Source organism: Camelina sativa, chromosome 5, assembly GCF_030686135.1.
Source record: "Camelina sativa cultivar CO46 ecotype springtype chromosome 5, ASM3068613v1".
Taxonomy (NCBI): Eukaryota; Viridiplantae; Streptophyta; class Magnoliopsida; order Brassicales; family Brassicaceae; genus Camelina; species Camelina sativa.
In genome coordinates this window covers 30,712,234-30,736,759 of record NC_141884.1, presented here as the reverse complement: position 1 = coordinate 30,736,759, position 24,526 = coordinate 30,712,234, and the positions used below count along the sequence as shown (strand labels likewise).

The following is a 24,526-nucleotide window of genomic DNA, read 5'->3' as shown; positions in this document are numbered from 1 at the left end:
AATCATCACCCTTTGGTTTGGGCATTCTCTCGCCATGTGTCCCCTACCTTGACATTTAAAACAAGTAATGTCACTGGTACGGGATTGACTAGTGTTAGGGAACTTACCTGGTTCGGGTTTAGAGGTTTTAGGTGCCTCGCTAGACTTGTTCTTGAACCTAGAGTCGTTGTCTACGGTTTTGCCTTTGTCCATGCTCCGGTTGTTGCTTGCATTCCAAGGCGTGTTGTTTCTAGTACGGTTCCTTAAAGACATCTTACGCTGGATTTGCTGCTCCACTTGTACAGCCTTGTGAAGTAGTTCATGCAGGCTGCTGTAGTTCGATGTCTCCACCTTTCGGGCTATACGCTCTTGTAAGCCATCAATGAATTGAGCCATTAGGGACTCACTCGATTTTTCCAGCTCCAAGGAGTTCATGAGCTTCTCAAACTCCTCAAAATACTCATCCACGGTCCTTGTTCCCTGAGACAATTTTCTAAAACGTTTTTGTAAGTCTCGTTGATAATGATCAGGGACATACCTCAACCTCAAGAGATACTTCATATCTCCCCAACTGCTGATGGTAGCAAACTGCTGCCTCCTCCTATCGGCTACCGTCCTATCCCACCATGACAAGGCATTGTCGGTGAGCTGCGCCGATGCAAGGGCTACCTTTCAAGCTTCTCCATAGCCATAACATTGGAATATGTACTCCATTCGACTCTCCTAGTCCATGTAAACCTCCGGATTAGGTTTTCCTGCAAAAGTAGGAGGTATTAGTTTGACATCTCGGTTTTGTTCTTGTGGTTCTACCTCTCTAGCGCGGTTCCGCATCAAAGGATCCACTCTCCGCTGGTGGTGGATCATCTTCATCATCCATGTCAATGGATTCGTTTTCCTCATCGCGGACATTCCTTCTTTCTGGATCTGGTCCAACGTTAAACCTAGCCTGAGGTTACTCCAAACGTCCGATTCTATCGCCGAGTCCTCTCAACTGCTCTGTGAGGGTTCTCATCATTTGCGTCATGGAGTCTTGGGGTATTTCTGCGTTTTCTCCCATAGTGAGTGTCTAGAACGGATCTGTACTTAGACAAAAACAACAAGGATCAACGTATGACAGAAGTTTAAAAGAAAGGAAATTTCAAAGAAAATAAAGGAAATTTTTTTTTTGTTTTTTTGAAATTTTACGAATGATAAGCAGTAATAAAGAAATGAAACAAAAGCTGAAAAGGATACAATAATAATTTTTTTTTTAAAATGCGAGATGAACTAGTTCAAGTACTAATGCAGAGACTGAAACAGTGAAACAGACGACTTATGGAAACAAACTCTTTTTCTTTTTTTGATTTATGGTTTGTAAATAAAACTAAACAACCTAGAAACAAATCTGCGACAAACTATGGTTCTTAATATATATATATATATATATTAATAAAATAAAACAAAAGCTACAAATCAAATGAAAGTAAATGGAAAAGATAAACCTGGCAAGGGAACTATAATGACCGTCACCAAGGGGTAAAATTTCAAAATAAAAACTCAAGGCCAAGGACCAAGAAAGAAGCCAGCAAGGAGAGCAGAAGGATTGCTGAAGAAAAGTCCGAGAAAATTTGAACGGATCGAGAGATGGCCGAGTTGTCCAAGACGTACCGTCCGATTCGTCCGAGACATACAGAAAAGGACCGAGAGTGTCCGAGATTACCGAGAATGTCCGAGAGCTGCCGAGAATTACCGAGAATGTCCGAGAGAGTTGCCGAGAGTACAGAGACGGATCGAGTGTCGCCGAGAGATGACCGAGGGACGCCAGCCGATCCAACAAGAATAAGAAAATCTTGTTTTATCAAGAATTAAACAAATCAAGGTGGAGGAAGTGGAGATTAAGCAAATCAAAGTGGAGTTAGTGGAAGATTAAACAAATCAAAGTGGAGTTAGTGGAAGATTAAATAAATCAAAGTGGAGTTAGTGGAGATTAAACAAATCAAAGTGGGATAGTGGAGATTAAACAAATCTTTGTGGCCAAGTGTTAATGCCAAGTTCTCACAAGTGTTAACAACATGCACTAAGAGGCTTCAAAGACAACAAACGCCCCTCATGCATTGGTCAACTCCACCGCCCAAACTCTCATCAAACCACTATAAATAGAGACCTTAGGAGCTTTGAGAAGCCATTTTTCGTTCATTTCTCTCTTAGTCCAAAAATAAGAAAGTTAGAGAGTTAGAGAGAGAGAGAGAGCTAGGGAAAGAGCGAGAGAGAGAGAGTTCTTCCTTAGAGTCTTCCTTTCCGTGAGTTTGTAGCTGCGTCTGTTCAGAAGCTTTTCTCTTCCGCGTCGCTAGCTAGGACTAGAAGCTGTTAAATCGATTTTTTCAAGCCAAGTCCAGGTGAGTCTCGATGCATGTGATATGGCACATGATAGGTGGGGTTTTGTTGGTTTTTGCTTAGGATTTATTGTTTAAATCTAGGCATTTTTGTTGTGTTTTGGGGTAGATTCGTTTATTTTCTTCTAGATTAAATTTCTAGATAGTTAAGTCTCATTTCTTTGTTTCCTTGTATGTTGGTGTGAGGTTTTGTCTAGCACTTAGTCTCTAGAGTTTTCATTCTAGTTTCTTAGTTGCTTGTGTGTTGTGCATGATTGCTTGTTTGCATTGCATGTTAGTTGTTGCATGTTTCGTTGTTGATTTGCGCTTGCATGTTGATGGTTGGTGTTAGTTGTTGATTTGCGCTTAGTTTCTGGATGACCTCTAGATTCTCAGGTTGCATGTTAGTGTTGTTGTGTGAGTTCATGCTCTTTTTACCGGACTAGATAGGGAATTATAGACATCCATCTAGTGCACGGTCCGCATGAGCAAAACCATAAGAACTCAAGTAGTCTCTAGATATTTCTCTAGATTCTTTGAAGTCGCATGTTGCATGTTAGTGTTGTTGTGTGCATAGCTTAGTCTCTAGATATTTCTCTAGTTTCTTATGCTTGCATGTTGCTTGTTTGTGTTGCATGACTGCTTTGTGCTTTGCATGTTAGGGATGTTTGTATGCTTAGCTTAGTCTCTAGATTTCATTCTAGTTTCTGAAGTTGCATGTAGCATACTTGCATTTTACTTGATTTTCTTGCTTCAATTTCTTGTTTAATTGCGCTTGCTAAGAGGTTAGTCTCGGTACTAGACCGTGTGCTAGGTGAAATGCCCGTACACAGGATTCTAGTGCTGGAGAGCTTGAATTCGGTAAGGATACTTGTAAATTTATGAGCTTAAAAACCATAAAAACTCAAGGTATCAAAATTGTTATAGGTCTTAATGCGTTTAGTCCGCGAGAAATTCTAGCTAGCGTAGTAAGACTTGGTATGGCTGTCCTCATGATTCCGTACCACATACAGCCGCGCTCATGTAACCCATGTTCGTGAGTTTGTAGGGTTGGTTACGAAAATCTTGGAGGTTACAGGGCTCGCTACCCTGGCCGCAGCTGTCTACATGACCGTGTAGCTTGAGTGATGTTCCGGTTGCATGCCTTTGTGGCTGCAGCGCGGGTGTTCACAAGGGTCTTAAGGAGAGGAAGCATACCGGGCCCATAACTAAAACTTGTTTGAAAGTTTAGTTTAATTTTCTCTTTAATTCAAGTTAATTGTTGTAGTTGTAGTTTGCTTGCTTGCTTGTTTATTTGCTTAATTGCTTATATTGCTTGCTTGCTTGGTTGTTGATTGCTTGCTAGATTCGTTTGCGTAGCTCACGATCTTTCGCATTGCTATCTCTGATTGTGTGATTGTTGTTTAGGCTTGCATGTTGATAGCTTTGTCTTGCATGTTGATAGCCTAGTCTTGCATATTGATTTCTTAGACTTGTTTGTTGTTAGCTTAGACTTTCATATTTGCTTTGCTTGCATCATGTGTGTTGCTTGCTGAGGGTTGGGGTTGGTTTGGTTTCTTGTAGGTTTCCAAACTCACTGAGTGTTAGCACTCAAGACACCATAATTTGTTTTGTAGGTAACCTTAGTGGGGAAAATCCTTAGAGGGAGCGCAGGACGCTTAGCCAGTCGGTGTAGAATTGCATTGCCTTTGCAAGTCGTTTTTGTAAAATTTAATTTGTCGTATTTTGGCCTTAGGCCTGGCGCCATTTTCGTATTAATGTTTTATGAACTTATTTTACGAAGTAGATAAAGTTGAAAGTCATTTTTATTTAAGTTGTGTGGTTTCGTTTGGTTCCAGCCTTGTCCGGGGCAACACACGCACCAGGCTGCAAGGGTTGCAAAGCCTGAGTAGTCTTGGTTGCGGGTAGAATTGTGCTAGGGAGGACCGGTTGGGAAGTCTGCAGCTTCCGTCCCTCGACTGGACCACCTCGGTGCAGTCCCATAGTGGCGTTCCGTGTCTGTCCGTTGGCCTACGTGGTCATAGGACGGTTTGGGGGCGTTACAACGGTGGTATCAGAGTATGGTTATGATGCTCGTGGAAAATGCAGTTTCACATGTTTTATCGAGTAATGAGTCGCAAAGGCAATTTTAGGAAACCGGCACGTCCTTGTGCATTTTAGGTAGATGGGATTAGGACTTACCCTTGGATGCTTGTGCAGATGTCAGATCATTGAGGTCAAGAGGGATGTTCGTGGGGTGATTCAAGAGCCGATGGGGAAGAATGTCGAAGACTCATTGCAGGGTGATAAATACGATGTCGAAGATTTATTGGAGGGTGATCAATATGATGCCAAAGATCAAAGGCAAGAACCGATGGAGAAAGATCAGTATGACGATGGAGAACAAAGGGAAGAACCGATGGACAGTGATCAACATAATGTCGAGAGAAAGACAAAACCAAGAAAGAATGACGAGCGAGCGACATGAAGGTCGAGTTCCAAAAGAAGTAAGTCACGAGAATCTTTATATCAATCAAGTTTCGGAGCAAGATCAAGATAAATGAGAGAAAAGAAGTTTGGTTCTCACAAGGAAGGAGATTGGTGTTGTCCGCGGGATAAAAATCCTATTCGACAGCCATCAAGTTTCGGTCAAAGACCATTTGGAGTGAGATCTATAAACCATGAACCATTTAAGCCAAGGAGTATGCCGCCAAAACGAAGGAGAGTACGTGAAGAGCCAAGACGTCCAGAGAGTGAAGCACGAGACCCTGTGTTAGCGATGTTCCAGGAGATACCAGTGCTTATGCGACAGCAAGTGTCACAGCCAAGAGAATCAGAAGTCCCGAGCTTCCTGAAGATTGTGGTGATTATGAAAATTTGGGAACCGAGTATTTTAGAGAAGGATCAAACACGTTTGAAACAGATCAATGATTGCAGAACATGGAGAAGAATTTCGATGCAACTTGATGCCTAAAAGACTACAAGAAAGATATTGCAGTCTACTACTTGAAGAGCGATGCAAGCGATTTGTGGACAATTGTGAAGAGACATTATGGTCGAAGGAATCCAACATGGACAGATTTTCGAAGAAAGTTCGAACGGAGATATTTCTACCAGAGGCCGAAGATAAATTGGAGACTGAGTTTACGAACTTAGAAGAAGGCGAGAGGAGCGTTCGAGAGTTGGAGTCAATTTTTACTCGACTACGAAGGTATGTGTACCAAGGACGAGAAGATGAAGTGGTTGTGGTTCATCACCTAGTACAGCCACTGCTAGCAGACATCCAAAGTAGACTAAGGTCTGTAGCTTACCAGCAAACTGACGGATCGGCTGAAAATGCTGTGAATGTAGGGGAAAGATTGGAAAGGGAGAAGAAAGCCATGCGTCAAGACCATGGAAATAATAAGGAAAAGATGGTGCCAAGTGTTGGCAGAAATCGAAAGAGGAGTCGATCTAACCAAGAAGGGCGTAGCCCAACATCAAAGAAAAGAGGAGGAGTTGTATGTTACTCAGGTGGAAAGCGAGGACATTATTTTCGTGAGTGTAAGAGAACAGGGAAGAGTCATCTGCCAGTTCCATCTCACATCATATGTTTCAACTGTGGCAAGTGTGGCTATTACAAGGCTGCCTGCCCAATGATCAACGTAGTAGAAGCAGTTCAAGAAGCAAGAGATCCCCCACTGACCAGTTACAAAGGAGAGCAACCGTTGAAGCAGCAAGTAGGAAGGGATCGTGTGTATCCTTTCTATTAGGTAGTTAAACCTTAGACCTTCGGAACTGTGCGGCGATCGGGAAGGTAAGTATGGGCTCTAACTCCCTCTTTGTGTGTTTGTGTGTTTGTTTGTTTGGTGTTTATTTGCTTGCTGTGCTTGTTGCTTGTCTAGGCTTGTTTTTAGCATTTTGTTAGTGCTAGTCCAAGTTCTAGATGTTGTGTGTAGGAAGCCTTCTAGCTAAGCGTTTTGAAGAACCCTTAGTGCTAGGCCGTGTAGGGAAACCTTAGTATTCTAGGTTGAACCTTTTCCTAGCTATATAGTGGAACCTGTGAGTGTTGAGTTTGGTGGATCAAGTTGGAGTGGTGGCTAAAACAAGATCGTGTTCGAAAGAATTGACCAAGTAGAAGCGTGAATAAGAAGAAGAGAAAATGAATGGCAAAGGAAATCAAAGAAGGAAATCAAGGAGAAAACCAACTAAGCATGAGCAAGAGGGTGCAAGAAAATAATGAGTGGCGATGAAGGTGAAGCAAATTTTATGCTCTATGCGGTTCTATCGAACCAAACTTGGAAAAAGAACAAAGAAGGTAACAAAGTGTGGAGGAAAAACCAAGGAGTTTGGAGATGGAGACAAACGATGAAGAGGAGGAAGTTGTTGGTAGGGACCAAGATCCTTTGATCAAGTCCAATGATCAAATAAATCAAGTATATAGAAGTTCCAATATATGGAGATGAGACCAAGTAGGTCGGAGAAGGCATTACATCGAACCAGTGGCGTGGAGACTAAAAGAACCAGAGAAGAGTTTTAAACGGACCAAGGCGTGGAGATTAAAGGAACCAGAGCATATATTTTATCAGACCAAGGTGTGGAAACCAAGAAGGACCAGAGGAGAAGCTATGTGAAATGCGAAGCTAAAAGAGTTGGAGAAGTTAAAGTCTTGTGGAGTATGAAGCTAAAGGAGTCGAAGATGTTAAAATCCTAAGGAGCGCGAATCTAAAGGAATAGGAGAAGTAAAAAGGAGTGTGAGGTTAAAGGAGCCGCAGGAACAAAATTTTGTTGTCAATGTGGCCAACAGATGAGAGAATACGAAGTCGTATGATGAGCATATCAAGATGGTGGAGTGAACCAGGCTGTAAGTCGGAGGAAAAGAGAAGAGTCAAGAAAAAGCTGAAGAAAGAGAAGCATTGAGCTAAGGAGTCTAAAGGAGTAGACATGTCGTGGTACACCTAGGAAGCAACCTTAGTACCAGAAGAAGTTAAAGTGTGGAGAACTAGACGGATGTTGGAGATGAAGAAGCTTTCCAATGGCGCCAGCCAATGGCGTGAGTGGAACAAGTGTTTATAGAAGTAGACCTTGTCAACAAGAGAGCCGAGGAGCGAAGGAGGAAGCTCAATTACTGGTGTGAAGAACAACCAAAGATCGAACAAGTCAAGAAGACTTGTAATGGCCAAGGCAAGTAGAGGAAGTTCAGTCTTCCAGGAGTATTACAACGGAGGTATTAATGTAATGGTGATCACGGTAATAGCAGGATGGAGACGTAGATGTCAAGAAGCGTCGGCATCATAAGAAAAGGAGGAGAAGACCCTAGAATTCGAGGACGAATTCTTATAAGGGGGGGAGAATGTAATGACCCTCACCAAGGGGTAAAATTTCAAAATAAAAACTCAAGGCCAAGGACCAAGAAAGGAAGCCAGCAAGGAGAGCAGAAGGATTGCTGAAAAAAAGTCCGAGAAAATTTGAACGGATCGAGAGATGACCGAGTTGTTCGAGACGTACCGTCCGACTCGTCCGAGACATACAGCAAAGGACCGAGAAAGTCCAAGATTACCGAGAATGTCCGAGAGCTGCCAAGAATTGCCAAGAATGTCCGAGAGAGTTGCCGAGAGTACCAAGAAGGATCCAGTGTCGCCGAGAGATGACCGAGGGACGCCAGCCGATCCAACAAGAATAAGAAAATCTTGTTTTATCAAGAATTAAACAAATCAAGGTGGAGGAAGTGGAGATTAAACAAATCAAAGTGGAGTTAGTGGAAGATTAAATAAATCAAAGTGGAGTTAGTGGAAGATTAAATAAATCAAAGTGGAGTTAGTGGAGATTAAACAAATCAAAGTGGGATAGTGGAGATTAAACAAATCTTTGTGGCCAAGTGTTAATGCCAATTTCTCACAAGTGTTAACAACATTCACTAAGAGGCTTCAAAGACAACAAACACCCCTCATGCATTGGTCAACTCCACCGCCCAAACTCTCATCAAACCACTATAAATAGAGACCTTAGGAGCTTTGAGAAGCCATTTTTTGTTCATTTCTCTCTTAGTCCAAAAATAAGAAAGTTAGAGAGTTAGAGAGAGAGAGCTAGGGAAAGAGCAAGAGAGAGAGTTCTTTCTTAGAGTCTTCCTTTCCGCGAGTTTGTAGCTGCGTCTGCTTAGAAGCTTTTCTCTTCCACGTCGCTAGCTAGGACTAGAAGCTGTTAGATCGATTCTTTCAAGCCAAGTCCAGGTGAGTTTCGATGCATGTGATATGACACATGATAGGTGGGGTTTTGTTGGTTTTTGCTTAGGATTTATGGTTTAAATCTAGGCATTTTTGTTGGGTTTTGGGGTAGATTCGTTTCTTTTCTTCTAGATTAAATTTCTAGATAGTTAAGTCTTGTTTCTTTGTTTCCTTGCATGTTGGTGTGAGATTTTGTCTAGCACTTAGTCTCTAGAGTTTTCATTCTAGTTTCTTTGTTGCTTGTGTGTTGTGCATGATTGCTTGTTTGCATTGCATGTTAGTTGTTGCATGTTTAGCTCTTAGCCTCTAGATATTTCTCTAGATTCTTAGACTTGCATGTTGATGGTTGGTGTTGCATGTTGCTTGTATGCCCTGCATGTTGTTGATTTACGCTTAGTTTCTGGATGACCTCTAGATTCTCAGGTTGCATGTTAGTGTTGTTGTGTGAGTTCATGCTCTTTTTACCGGACTAGATGGGGAATTATCGACATCCATCTAGTGCATGGTTCGCATGAGCAAAACCATAAGAACTCAAGTAGTCTCTAGATATTTCTCTAGATACTTTGAAGTCGCATGTTGCATGTTAGTGTTGTTGTGTGCATAGCTTAGTCTCTAGATATTTCTCTAGTTTCTTATGCTTGCATGTTGCTTGTTTGTGTTGCATGACTGCTTTGTGCTTTGCATGTTAGGGATGTTTGTATGCTTAGCTTAGTCTCTAGATTTCATTCTAGTTTCTGAAGTTGCATGTAGTATACTTGCATTTTACTTGATTTTCTTGCTTCAATTTCTTGTTTAATTGCGCTTTCTAAGAGGTTAGTCTCGGTACTAGACCGTGTGCGAGGTGAAATGTCCGTACACAGGATTCTAGTGCCGGAGGGCTTGAATTCGGTAAGGATACTTGTAAATTTATGAGCTTAAAAACCATAAAACTCAAGGTATCAAAATTGTTATAGGTCTTAATGTGTTTAGTCCGCGAAAAATTCTGGCTAGCGTAGTAAGACTTGGTATGGGTGTCCTCATGATTCCATACCATATACACCCGCGTTCATGTAACCCATGTTCGTGAGTTTGTAGGGTTGGTTACGAAGAGCTTGGAGGTTACTGGGCTCGCTACCCTGGCCGCAGCTGTCTACATGACGGTGTAGCTTGAGTGATGTTCCGGTTGCGTGCCTTTGTGGCTGCAGCGCGGGTGTTCACAAGGGTCTTGAGGAGAGGAAGCATACCGGGCCCATAACTAAAACTTGTTTAAAAGATTAATTTAATTTTCTCTTTTATTCAAGTAAATTGTTGTAGTTGTAGTTTGCTTGCTTGCTTGTTTATTTGCTTAATTGCTTATATTGCTTGCTTGCTTGATTGTTGATTGCTTGCAAGATTAGTTTGCGTAGCTCACTATCTTCAGCATTGCTATCTCTGATTGTGTGATTGTTGTTTAGGCTTGCATGTTGATAGCTTTGTCTTGCATGTTGATAGCCTAGTCTTGCATATTGATTGCTTAGACTTGTTTGTTGTTAACTTAGGCTTTCATATTTGCTTTGCTTGCATGATGTGTGTTGCTTGCTGGGGTTGGGGTTGAGTTTGGTTTCTTGTAGGTTTCCGAACTCACTGAGTGTTAGCATTCAAGAGTCCATAATTTGTTTTGCAGGTAACCTTAGTGGGGAAAAGCCTTAGATGGAGCGCAGGACGTTAGGCCAGCCGGTGTAGAATTGCATTGCCTTTGCAAGTCATTTTTGTAAAATTTAATTTGTCGTATTTTGGCCTTAGGCCTGGCGCCATTTTTGTATTAATGTTTTATGAACTTATTTTATGTAGTAAGTAAAGTTTAAAGTCCTTTTTATTTAAGTTGTGTGGTTTCGTTTGGTTCCAGCCTTGTCCGGGCCAACACAACGCACCAGGCCGCAAGGGTTGCAAAGCCTGAGTAGTCTCGGTTGCGGGTGGAATTGTGCTAGGGAGGACCGGTCGGGAATTCTGCAGCTTTTGTCCCTCGATTGGACCACCTCGGTGCAGTTCCCATAGTGGCGTTCTGTGGCTGTCCGTTGGACTACGTAGTCATAAGACGGTTTGGGGGCGTTACAGGAACAGCGTGATCTGTGCTCTGATACCAGATAATACAAGACTCGGTGGTGAGTCTTATACCAGGATAGAGATGATGGCTTTACAAGCTGGCGTTCGCTTCTCTGTTGTTAAGGGAGGATGATCGATGATGAAGATCTGACACGATGGCGGTCGCTTCTCTCGTGTGGGATCGGTAATTGTCTGATGTCTTATAAGATTGTCTTATACTTTCAACAGATGCAAGGGTTTATTACTTCTACATTTTTTTTGTCAACCATTGGGCCACAACTAGCCGGCCCATTAGCCAAATTCCTACATTCGTAGGAGCCGAGACTCGATCCCGGGTGTGATGGTGCCTTCTACAAATGAACTTACCTCCTGCCACTGCACTAAGGTCACTTCACATTACTTCTACATTTTATAAGAGATCTATGGTTAATTGATTTTTGTAAAGGTTGACCTATACTATGAGAAACATACTCTCATAAAAACAAAAATGTTTATTATTATTATCTTGTCATCACAAATTTGGGTAAATAATAGAAATAATCAAATAAGATTACATATGAGATTCAACACGTAAACTTGTTCGTGGAGTGTTACATTGAGAACAAACGCACTGGCTGAAAATACATTGTGTGTTCTTACATCCCGGACATGTATCGTGACAAGTATTGTCGTTGTTGCAAGATCCTCCACGTTGTATTGTTACATCTTTCATTTTTCCACTAAGTCTTGCTTCTCCCTCCATCAAACCTATATAATCATTAAGACATATATACACATAAGATAGTATGAATCTTCAAGATCGGTAACTGTGAATCATTACAATTAATCGTTAAAGATTAAAAAGACGATGGAATTAAATTTAAAGTTGAAAGATGGACTCACATGAGAGGGACAACAACAAGGCAAAAAAAACAACTTTCATGAACACCATTTTCTCCATTTCTGATGATAATACTTGTTCTCATTACACAGATGTATATATTTATATATATATATATATATTGTACGTGAGAAATAAGCTGATTTGTTGCCAATTGAAACAAATATTGATTCTCATTATACAAACGTATAAACTTATGATATGTATAAGATATTGCATCGACAAGTTTAATTCAGAAGATTTGGAAGATTTTCATATACTGTATTTTGACATCAACTCTCTATATATAGCTTTGACTTTTGAAAGAAAAAAATCTCCGATTAACGTTTGATAATATCAATTAAGATATTCCCATTAATCATGTATAATTCGGAAATTTATGTTTTTAATTGTTTAAAATATATATATATATAATCCTATAAAAACGAACGGTGATAAAATCCTACTGTATTCTGTAGTGTTAGACAATGTTACTGGTGCGAGAGATCGAATTTCTTGGGGTGAGAGTCTTGATGGGAAGTTCACAGTTCGGTCTTCTTAAAGTTTGTTGACTCGCGATGTTACGCCTAGACCAGATCCTAGTAAACTGTTTGACCATGTATGGAAGGTGATTGCTCCGGAACGAGTGAAGGTCTTCTTGTGGCTTGGAGTTAATCAAGTGATTATGACCAATATCGAGAGAAAATGGAGACAACTCGGTGATGATGGTTTATGTCAGGTTTGTAAAGGTGGGGAGGAGTCAATTCTTCATGTGTTACGTGATTGTCCTGTGATGTCTAGGGTGTGGAGCCGCATCATTCCGCGCCGACGTCGGGATAGTTTTTTCACTCAATCCTTGATTGAATGGGTGTATGATAATCTCCGGGATGATGGGGTATTGTGTGAGAGTCCGTGGTCCACCTTGTTTGTGATGGCTATTTGGTGGGGATGGAAGTGGCGTTGTGGTAATGTGTTTGGTACTAATGGCAAGTGCAGGGATCGCGTAAAGTTTATTAAAGATTTGGCTAAGGAGGTGTTTCAGGCTCATGAGCGGTCACGGTTACAGGGGAGGACTGTTACTCGGGTGGAGAGGTTAATTTCGTGGACCAAACCGACAGGGAAATAGCTGAAGCTCAATACGGATGGAGCTTCTCGAGGAAACCCTGGTTTGGCTGCGGCAGGAGGTGTGTTGCATAACGCGGAGGGGGTGTGGTGTATTGGATTTGGCTTACATATTGGGATGTGCTCTGCCCCTTTGGCGGAATTGTGGGGCGTTTATTACGGTTTACATATTGCTTGGGAGTACCGTGCGACGTGTGTGGAGCTGGAGGTGGATTCGGCGGTAGTGGCTGGTTTTCTTCAGATAGGGATCCTCTGTCTTTCCTAGTACTTCTGTGCTATGGCTTGATCTCGAGGGACTGGATAGTCCGCATTTCTCACGTGTATAGGGAAGCTAACCATCTTGCTGATGGGTTAGCGAACTATGCTTTTTCTTTACCGCTTGGTTATCATTCTTTTACTGTGTGTCCCGATATTGTTCGGTCTGTCATGTTAGAGGATTTTAATGGGTCTTCCATCCCACGTAATGTCCGTTGGTAATATTTCTCTTTTTAATAATAAAGCATAGGAGACTTTGTCTCCTCTTTCACACCAAAAAAAAAATGACATAATTAATTAATTAATATAAAGAAGGCACTTAATGTGTAAGATTTTACTTATATTTATCGTTCGTTTTTCTCCGATTCTAAAACCTAAATCGCTCTTTAAAAAACTCTTACGATTCTTTTTGCTGTCATGGGAGTCATCATCACTCAAGAGAAGAGGACATCGACGTTTTGACATACTACATGACTCTGGACACGACTAAATATAAGCACATGAAACCGAATAGCGATAAATTCGTCAGAGACACTATTTTGGGTTACTTGATAGCGGCAAGAGACACAACCAGTTCAGCTCTCAGTTGGTTCTTCTGGCCACTGTCCAAGAAGCCTGAAGCAATAAACGTAACAAGATCCGAAAAGATATATATTAACAGGAAGATGCTGAGGTTTGATCCCGAAGATATTTAGACGGTGCTGTGTGTTAGACGCTAAGGTTATACCCACCAGTTCCATTTAACCGCAAGTCACTGGCAAAGCCAGACGTGCTTCCAAGTGGGAAAAGAGTACTCGATGAGGAAATTTGTTTGAGGAGATGACGTGGAAGATGGATTTCATACAGTGGATGAGTGGAAAGGTTAAGACATGAACCTTCATATAAGGTCTTGGCGTTTAACGTTGGTCCAGCTTGGGGAAAAAGTTAACGTTCTTGCTGACTGATGAAGACAACGGCTGTGGAAATGATAAGAAACTATGACATCAAGTTCGTTGAAGGGCACAAAACAGAACATGGTCTAGAAGTTAATATCACGTAGCTAGTGATAATTTTATTTGGGGTTTTTAGTCGCTGTTAAAGATTAAAAAAGATGCATGCTTCTTAATTTTATTAAGTGTGGAAGTTTCTGGAACAATTTCGCCTGCGCATGAATCTCGTAAACAGTTTAAATGTCATCAGTAATCATGAGGTACGTTGGTGTACTTGACTAGAAAAATGAATATGCAAACAACACAACTTAAAGCACACTATATCACAAATGAAATGAGTCAAATTCAATCATCACAAATGAAGTGAGTCAAGTTCAATGTCAAAAATACTATAATGATGATAGTCAATTGATAGATGTAATTATACGGTGTTGGTCAACAATTAACAATTTAGTAATTGGTTAACAAAATCGTCACAGATGTCAATTAAATATCTAAAACTTTTACACATGTCCAGATTACTGTTTAACATAATCGCGACATGTGTCAAATTAACGAACTTAAATTTTGATTCATGTCTAAGTTAATTGCTAGAAAAAGGTAAAATAAAAAAATATTTATTAAACAAAAAAATCTAATCCAAAAGCAAATAGGAAAAATTTATCTATCAGCATAAGAAAAATGAGCACATGTCTTATTAAAAGTATTGAACCTCTCATAAAAAGGAAATCTATACATAAGTAATAATAAATAACTGTTTTTTTTTGTCAAACCGTAAATTTCATTAAATCAATTGTTACAAACCGGGGTGGGGAGGTGATACAAGACTCGGTGGTGAGACTTATACCGGGATAGAGATGATGGCTTCACAAGCTGGCGGTCGCTTCTCTCTTGTGAAGGGAGGATGATCGATGATGAAGATCTGACACGATGGCGGTCGCTTCTCTCGTGTGGGATCCGTAAAAAGGGGAAGTACTGGCGGATTGAAGTACACCACATAGATGTGATTGGTCTCTGATACAGTACACAAACTCAGCCTTGTGGAATCTGACACACAAGACAAAGAACAAGCTTATTCTCTTAAGAACTCTTAAAGAGAAGAAGTAAGAAAATTCAGTATTTTATTGATAACAAAGGGTGAAAATTCGTACAACTGCTGCAGGGGGACTTTACAAGAGTCCTTCAGCTAGCCTTAAGGCCGAAAATAAATGCAGAAAATGCAACAAAGGAAAGCAAATAAAATCAAACACAAAACCATTGTTTTTGGAAAGTAAATAAGCTAATAAAAGAAAATGCTAAAGTAGACTTGATCTCTCTTGATGAGGAAGTCTTCTAGCCGTTGTTGGGGTTGGTGGGACCTGCAAGGATCGAAAATATTGAATAAGACTTACCTGGATGTGATCTAGGCCCAATTGATGTTCTCTGAATCACTTATTGTACTACTCCATGTGCTACTTTAGAGTTCTTGTCTTGTACTTGATTGTTGGCTTGTTTATTGGAGTAGGGGTCCTCCTGGGGTTCCTCTAGAGTATCTTGATCAGTCTCTTGATGCTCGTCCATGTCCTCTATGTCTTGGTCTTGATCTTCACTACCTTGATCGCTTTTGGAGGTGTAGCTTGTATCACACGTCTCTGGCAGCTCCAATGTCTTTTCTTGAATTCTTGAGGTTCCTTGACCTGCCAAACGAGGATCATACCTGGGGAACTGGTTTGATCAAGGCTCATTTGGGTGAAGGCTTCTGCAAGCTCTTCTTCGCCAATGTGATCATATCCGTTATGGTGGCATGATGGTGGTACAGACCAGTTGACGTCCTTCAGCTCTAGGGACGTGTCATAGGGCCTTCTCGTGTTTAGCCTTCGAACGTGTCATAGGGCCTTCTCGTACTTCTGGTACAAGATGTAGTACAGGAACTGATTCAACGGTTTGGATGGTAGGATCGATGTCCGCATTAGGAGGAGAACGATTTATCTAAAGAATCGGCTGTCCGATTGTTTTCTCGTCTGTTATATAAAGCTTGATGTCAAAATTACTCATTAACAAGATCGTGACACGTGTCAATTGTATCATTCAGATGTTGACTCATGTCAATTCTAAATTTATTAAAAATTTTAAAAATAAAAATGTAAAAATTCAAAACCTACCATAAAAATTAATTGCTGTTTCTAGAAAAAAATAAATACTCACCTTTACATAAAGAAAAGATTGTTGAAAAAAAAAAAATAGATCATCTCATATTTTTTTCATCATTCAAATAATTTATTCAAAAAGACTGTTATCTTATTATATAAAGTATGGTTTCAAAAGTTACTAACTCACCAGATCGTGACACATGTCAATTTCAAAAGTTACTAACTCACAAGATCGTTACAAGTGTCAATTTTTACACAATATTCTAATTTTAAAAGAAAAGGAATCTTTCAAAAAATTAAGATATAAAAAAATTACTAATCATAAAATAAATTATAAAAATAATATGACGATAAAGATACATGGAGTTTCTAAAGAAAATCCTTCTACAATAATTATATTTATACAAAACAATCATACATTATATTAAATTCTTGGCCTAATCCTAAAAGAAAAAGAATTTAAATATAAAGATATGTAGTCTTTCATATCTTTGTCATATATATAGAGAGAGGAAGAGGTCATTCCAATGTATCAAACTCAATTAGAATTTTCAAACATGAGTACTAGAGATGGAAACCGAAACTGTGAAAAGAATAAAACTTCAGCCAACAAAAGGAATAAAACTATTATGAATAATGATCAGATTGTTATGATGGAGAAGGCGCTTAGAGATGAACCTCATCTGCGGCTTAGAGCTACACTAGAGGCATGGTTCAACATTGTTTTGGAACAATATACGAGTATATAATTCAATGTTTGTTTTAACATCAATGGGTGGAAAATTTTATTATGATATCAATTCAGGAAATGGTCCTTTCACTTTTCATATGCATAGCCAGAATTACCACAAAATTGAATCTCTACTACCAGTCGAAGGAGGTCTACCACGTTTTGCACAGCTATAAATATATGATACCGCTCATGAACTATAAAATCAGTCTTAATGCACTTGCCAAAAGAAAAAAGATAATGAGTTAAATGAAAGTATTCTAGCGGATTAAATAAAATGTCTGACGAATACAATGAGTTAGCTAAAATGTTCAGAATTGCTAGAGATAGATACGAATCCGGAACAATTGAAGAATACTTAATCAGATTAATCAAAAATAAAGAACGTGGTAGACAATTTGACCTTCCACAAGGAGACGAGATAGCTGGACCTATTGTGGGTGACATGTCTATTCCAAATTGTGAAGAAGATATAATAGAGCATCCAAAAATGGACAAACCACAATACATAAGCTCTTTACATCTATTGTACATGTATCTAAAATATCCTTTATTGTTTCTATATGGTGAAGAATGTTATATGGAAAGAACCTTTCCATATAGAGAAGGATATACAACGAAGAGGTCATATGTTACAATACGAGAGAATTATGCATACCAAATACATTTCAAGATTGACTAGGCCAAGAAATAATTTTACCATCTTCATGGTACATGGCAATATGTAGAAGGTATGGAAATTCAGTCCTTTTCATTATTAGAACAACAAATCCAAAATGGGAAGAAGTGAACGAACATATAAAATGTCATGTATTTAAAATGAAATTGGAAGAACTCCTTAAAGACCTACAAGATGGAGTCTTTTCAGCCCTGTTACAGCTGGTACAAATATAATTTACTACCAGATATTATCTTTTGTTATATTTGATAAAGATGCAGAAAAACTCACTGGAACAACTGCAGAAATCGTAAAAGCTACAAATTATAATTGTTTTATTGTATGAATAATGTTGTTCATATAGATAAAAAGTAATTTGGGCGAAAAACAATTAGAAGACGTTCTCACATGTGTGCATTCAATTGTTGGAGATACTTATTTATTCGAGATTCAAGTTAAAAAGTTTGATTTTGATGCATCATATCAAACTTTTAAATTCTCGGAGATTATAGACCAAATAAAGGTACATATCATATATATTATGATGTTTTATGTTTGCTAAATACAAAATATTATTCCATTTAACATATTAATGGTTTGTCTTTATGTGTTTAGACAAGTTCAGACGATGAAAATTACGGAACCAAAAGCGAAATCCGTAATGAACGTCAAGAACCAATTGATGATCAACGAAAGAAACCAAGATATATAGATAGATAGAAACCAGGAATGAATTTGATTTTTATTTTTTTATAAGTCTATGCTTAAAGTTAGGTTTTGATACAGTTATTTTAATTTGGTTTTAACTCATCCTTAGGATATGTTTTATTTTAATTATACCAAATAAAATAATCAAATACAAGCTTACAACAAATATAGATAGATAGATAGATTGAAAAAACATAAATCGTTGTTGATAGATCCATAAGAGCTCGAGGACAGAGGCTACATCATGGTGTGTCAAAGAAACTTCCACGAATACTTTGAGAATTTTAACATTAGTTACTATCAAAAGATTTTGAGACGTTGGAAAATGGTATTTAGTTTTATTGGTTGTTGGAGTAAGTCACTTTGAGATAGCTAAAATACGTGAACATGTTCTCTCCACATAGGAGGAGGGCAGAGCCGAGGTTCTCTCTATGGTGTTCTATCTATGGTGGAGGATGTTGGACACAAGGTTATCTCCCAAAGGGATGAAGGTGAGAGAGGTTGGACGCAAGGTTATCTCCCCAAGGGAAGAAGGTGAGGGAGGTTGGACGCAAAGTTATCTTCCCAAGGGAGGAAGGCAGAGCCAAGGTTCTTTCCATAGTGGAGGAGGTTGGACGCAAGGTTCTCTTCATAAGAGGAGGGCAGAACTGAGATTCTTTGCATGGTTAGTCATACACTATTGTGTTATAATTTATTTTTTATTCGAAATGTTTTTTGAGCCAACAATTTTAGTGATTAAAGAAACTATGCAAAAGTGAAAGTAAAGAGACATATAATAGTTGGCTTAATTTGTTTATATAGACATTTTCTACGTAGTGGTAAATAATATATTTATAACATACAATACACCTAGGTGTAAAAAATACACATTTAATGGTAACATACATAAAAGATTTGTGTATAAAATAGTATATTATAGCAAAAATAAAATTTATAAATAATGTACAATATATTATAATTTATTTTTATTAAATTTAATTTTATTAACAAAAATTTTAACCCACACATCGGACAGGTCCTTATCTAGTATATTATAAAGAGTCTGACTGGTGCAACAAAAACTTAAAAAAGAAAAAAATCTACTAAATTTTTTTAGGGCCACTACTATAGGATTTTTTTTTGTTCTACTGAAAAAAAAACTGTTACAGCACTTTTTATTTATTTATTTTTTGTATATTTTTGTAAAATCCAAAAACTAAAAACACAAATCTATAATATGAAAACTAATTATTGTTCTAGTAAAACAAAAGTTATTTTTGATTTAATTAAATGTTTGTGTTCTAAAAAAAAAAAATCTTTTTGTTCTTAGTGTTATATATTTTAAGAGGATTGATCATAAAAAAACTTCAAATTTAGTTAGATACGCTTTGAGAATGCAGCTGATGTCAAATTTGAAACATTCCAAATCGGGTAAAGATAAACTAATTAATTGGGAAAATTGGAAATAATGGATCACAAAAAAAAAATTGACCATATACACCTTTTTTTTAAAATGGTCATTTTTACCAAAAATATCCATAGGAATTGAAAAACCCAAATTTAACAAGTTTAAAAATGTGAAATATAGGAAAATAAGTAGATATACAATAGTAGAGGTAATATAAATTTTTTTCAAAAACAAAAAAAATGTATAAGTTGTTTTTTTTATGGATAAAATTTGATAGAAAAAATTTAGAAAATGTTTTCTGCTGTTCTGAAAAATTAAGATGATGTGTTCTAACATTTTGTACATTACTAGGTTGAGCGTATGAGTATGCTCATGTTTTTTTTTTCTTTTTCTTTTTTGGAATTTGTTAGCTTTTTTCCCTTTGGACATTCACCGTGAACACTTTGGTTTGTGAGCCTATCACAATGATCATATTTTTTCTCGAATTTGATAGTGTATGATAAAGTTTAAACAAAAACTAGAAATGAATAATTCAACCACAAACTGGGAATAATGAAATGTACTAACCAGACTTGAAAACTTAAGAGTAAAGAAAGTTTAAAGAAAAACTAGAAATGAATAACAAAGAAAAAAACAAGCCACCTTACCTATATTGGGACAAGCCACCTTTCCTAGAAAGTTTGAAGATTGCTGTCGATCTTTGGGAAGCTGCAAAGGATCCACTATTACTTGAGCGTATGAAGAACTATGTCCCTCCAAAGTTTGAGTCTCATAGTATCGAAATTGACTGATTTGTTTCATCTTTTTAGTATGTCTTTAGTTTGACACATTCTACGACTTTGGTTTTTTTTTGTTTTAGCTTAATATTATATATGACTTTGGTTTCATCTTTTTAGCTTAATATTATAACTGTTAAATTTGTAAATTTATAATTTATAACTGAGAATTAAATATAAATTTATAAATTAAATATAACTGAGAATTAAATATAAATTTATAATTAAACCTTAAACCTTAAACCTTAAACTTTAAACTTTAAACATTTCATGTATCTGATAATTTATAAATTTATAAATATATACTCAGTTATATTTAATTTATAAATTTATATTTAATTCTCAGTTACAAAATTATAAATTTATAATTTAAATATAAATTTATAAATTTATCAGTTATATTTGATAGAAGAAGAACCCTAGGATTTTTATTTTTTCCCCAATTCAAATTCATTTAATTGGGACTTAGATACCTTATAGGTTTATAAAGATAAATTTGTATGTTATAATGGAGTATTGTTGTGGGATCAGTTGGTTAAGTCCTATACTGAGACGCGGGTTCGACCCGCGGGAGTGAGAATTTCTACATTTTTTCGATTTTGATGGATGCTACCTTAAGTTTATATTAATAAGTTTGTATGATTCTTTTGAGAGTTGTTGTGGGATTAACTGGTTAAGTTCTATGCTAAACATGGAAGAAGTCGTGGGTTCGAACCTCCAGTGTGTGGATATTCCATAATTTTTTTTTCAAAGAAAACAAAACGACGTCGTTTTGCATTTTCGATGGCAGTCAATACACACGTGGACTCTGAGTCAGCATTTCTAACAGTTGACTTAATTCCGTTAACGTGGACTGTGAAATTGGCTCAATTTTGTGAGTATAGGTATGAAATTTGAAATGTCTTAGGGTACATGTATAAATTGGCACTCCTTATTTGTACAGGTAGCAATTCGCACTTTCGGAGTGTGTACGGGTATGAAATGGCCCTTTACTCATGCAGCGTATACACTAGAATACTGTATCAGATTTTGTAACCCTGTAGTCACAGTTGTACCTCATAGCATACAACTCCATTGTTGCTTGTAACACTTCTTTGCTTTTGAAATATTGACCCTTCCTTACGCTCACACCTTTGAACGACGTTCCAACACCATAACCGGCGTTTTTGTCGGATGTTTCTTCCCTAAAACATCCCTCCGTTTGGCATCATCAGTACCCACAAATAAAGCTAGCTTTTCATTCGGTCTACCATCGCCATCTTCAACACTTGTAACCCCTGTTCTTTATTCAAATCCAATAAGACTTTGCTCCCAACATCCTCAACACCACCATTGAATGTCACACACAGATTTACGGTTTTCTTTTTTTTTATAGTATGAAAGAAATTTTGTGACCTGACTATTATTCATCATAACGACAGGAGGACAATCAGCAGTGAGATCTGTGGGTAAAAAACTTAGCTCCATATCAACCATACTAGGCACTCCATAGGCTTCTGAAACCATAATCTTCAATTCTTCATGTGTTGTACTCGATTCCAAAGTTAGTAATCTTCCACAATTGTCTTCATCAATAATAAATCTCCACTCATGATTGTCAAACAATCTCCACTCTCCACTCTTAACATAGATGTGCATTGCGATGGCTCAAAAATGGTGAAAATAAATGGGAGAAAACGGTTTTACACACCATAAGCTAGTGCACTAAACGATTAGGGTTGTTATTAGGGTTGTTTTAAAAATTTCGAAAATTGTTAGAAAACTATTTCTAAATTTCGTAGAACACAATCTTAACAAATTATTACGATTTTACCTAATTATTAGATAAATATTGAGTTTCCTATTCCAAATATTCACTTTCTATATTTAGCAATCACTAAAAGTTTCAGAGTATACAATCTACTTTTCCGTAGTAGATGTCAACTAATTTTTTCAGAGATAGAGTAAAAAGAATAAAATATATTCTAATGATTTTAGAGGATAGAGTAAACCATAGAAAGATTATACTAAAACGTTTAGAACATAGAGTAAACCGTAGAATACAAATTCTGAATTTTGTAGAATTTAATATTTCGGGCCCCTAAACTATTTAGAACAAAAACTATTCCTGAATTTAGTATAACATTTGCTGCATCCAATCATGATCATGCACAATATCACTAAGATCACCATCATCTTCCTATTGCTAGTTTTTGCTTCACCCAAAGCATCCTCTATCTTCTCAAATATCTCCTTTTCCATCTTCTTGTACACAATTTTCTCAAACTCCAATCTCTCAGTTCTGAAATCTTTCAGATGCTTCTCAAACTCAACATTCTTTGCAGTTAGTGTATCTATCTCATTGACCAAAGCCTCATCAACCCATTTAAAGGTGTGATCATCGTTCCTAAGCTACAAGAAGCCGAACTGTTATAATCAAAATAAAAAATATACAAACGTGTTTACAAACCAATTTACCTTGTTTGATGCAACAAATCCACAACGATAGTATCTCTGGTAAGGATTGGGATCAGACTTTGATATAAGTGCTATAATTCCTTCCCCACACCAACATCTCCTTGGAACACCAACCACTCTTACTCATGCACGGGAACTATTTGATCCAATCGAATTGCTTGATACATTGCTCATCTTCTTCTCGCAATCGATAGGGTACTAGGTCGATATTAGGTTTCTTAAAATTTGGGATTTATGTGTTTCATTGTAAAGAATCGGGTTAAGTTTATAATTTATGATTAGCTCTTAAACCAAATTAAAGAAAGTCAGTTTTGTTTTAAACGAAATTAAAGAAAGTCCGGTTTGGTATTAAATGAAATTAAAGAAAGTCCGGTTTGGTATTAAACCAGACTTGAAAGTATGTTTATTGGTTTGATAGACTTGGTGAAGAAACCATCGACATCCTAAAAAGATGAAACCAAAGTCATATATAATATTAAGCTAAAACAAAAAAAAACCAAAGTCGTAGAATGTGTCAAACTAAAGACATACTAAAAAGATGAAACAAATCAGTCAATTTCGATACTATGAGACTCAAACTTTGGAGGGACATAGTTCATCATAAGCTCAAGTAATAGTGGATCCTTTGCAGCTTCCCAAAGATCGACAGCAATCTTCAAACTTTCTAGGAAAGGTGGCTTGTCCCAATATAGGTAAGGTGGCTTGTTTTTTTCTTTGTTATTCATATCTAGTTTTTCTTTAAACTTTCTTTACTCTTAAGTTTACAAGTCTGGTTGATAGATTTCATTATTCCCAGTTTGTGGTTGAATTATTCATTTCTAGTTTTTGTTTAAACTTTATCATACGCTATCAAATTCGAGAAAAAAATATGATCATTGTGATAGGCTCACAAACCAAAGTGTTCAAGGTGAATGTCCAAAGGGAAAAAAGCTAACAAATTCCAAAAAAGAAAAAAGAAAAACATGAGCATACTCATATGCTCAACCTAGTAATTTGCTGCATCCAATCATGATCATGCATTATATCACTATGATCACCATCATCTTATTATTGCTGGTTTTTGCTTCAGCCAAAGCATCCTCTATCTTCTCAAATATCTCCTTTTCCATCTTCTTGTACACAATTTTCTCAAACTCCAATCTCTCAGTTCTGAAATCTTGCAGATGCTTCTCAAACTCAACATTCTTTGCAGTTAGTGTATCCATCTCATTGACCAAAGCCTCATCAACCCATTTAAAGGTGTGATCATCGTTCCTAAGCTACAAGAAGCCCAACTGTTATAATCAAAATAAAAAATATACAAACGTGTTTACAAACCAATTTACCTTGTTTGATACAACAAATCCACAACGATAGTATCTCCGGTAAGGATTGGGATCAGACTTTGATATAAGTGCTATAATTCCTTCCCCACACCAACATATCCTTGGAACACCAACCACTCTTACTCTTGCACGGGAACTATTTGATCCAATCGAATTGCTTGATACATTGCTCATCTTCTTCTCGCAATCAATAGGGTACTAGGTCGATATTAGGTTTCTTAAAATTTGGGATTTATGTGTTTCATTGTAAAGAATCGGGTTAAGTTTATAATTTATGATTAGCTCTTAAACCAAATTAAAGAAAGTCGGTTTTGTTTTAAACGAAATTAAAGAAAGTCCGGTTTGGTATTAAATGAAATTAAAGAAAGTCCGGTTTGGTATTAAACCAGACTTGAAAGTATGTTTATTGGTTTGATAGACTTGGTGAAGAAACCATCGACATCCTAAAAAGATGAAACCAAAGTCATATATAATATTAAGCTAAAACAAAAGAAAAGCCAAAGTCGTAGAATGTGTCAAACTAAAGACATACTAAAAAGATGAAACAAATCAGTCAATTTCGATACTATGAGACTCAAACTTTGGAGGGACATAGTTCTTCATACGCTCAAGTAATAG

The 24,526-nt window shown here is 37.4% G+C and overlaps 1 protein-coding gene and 1 pseudogene across 1 annotated transcript; both read right to left on the bottom strand.

Annotated features, from left to right (window-relative positions):
• Nucleotides 1-11,046: 11,046 nt before the first annotated feature.
• LOC104787521 (defensin-like protein 266) lies at nt 11,047-11,520 on the bottom strand. The gene is made up of 2 exons (XM_019245567.2): nt 11,456-11,520; nt 11,047-11,320 (listed from the first exon to the last, which is right to left on the bottom strand). Exons 1-2 carry the CDS (start codon nt 11,511-11,513, stop codon nt 11,124-11,126), a joined length of 255 nt encoding a protein of 84 aa, XP_019101112.1. The 5' UTR covers nt 11,514-11,520; the 3' UTR covers nt 11,047-11,123.
• A 12,043-nt stretch (nt 11,521-23,563) lies between these two features.
• Nucleotides 23,564-24,082, bottom strand: LOC147944513 (uncharacterized protein At4g04775-like; annotated as a pseudogene).
• Between the last annotated feature and the right edge of the window lie 444 nt (nt 24,083-24,526).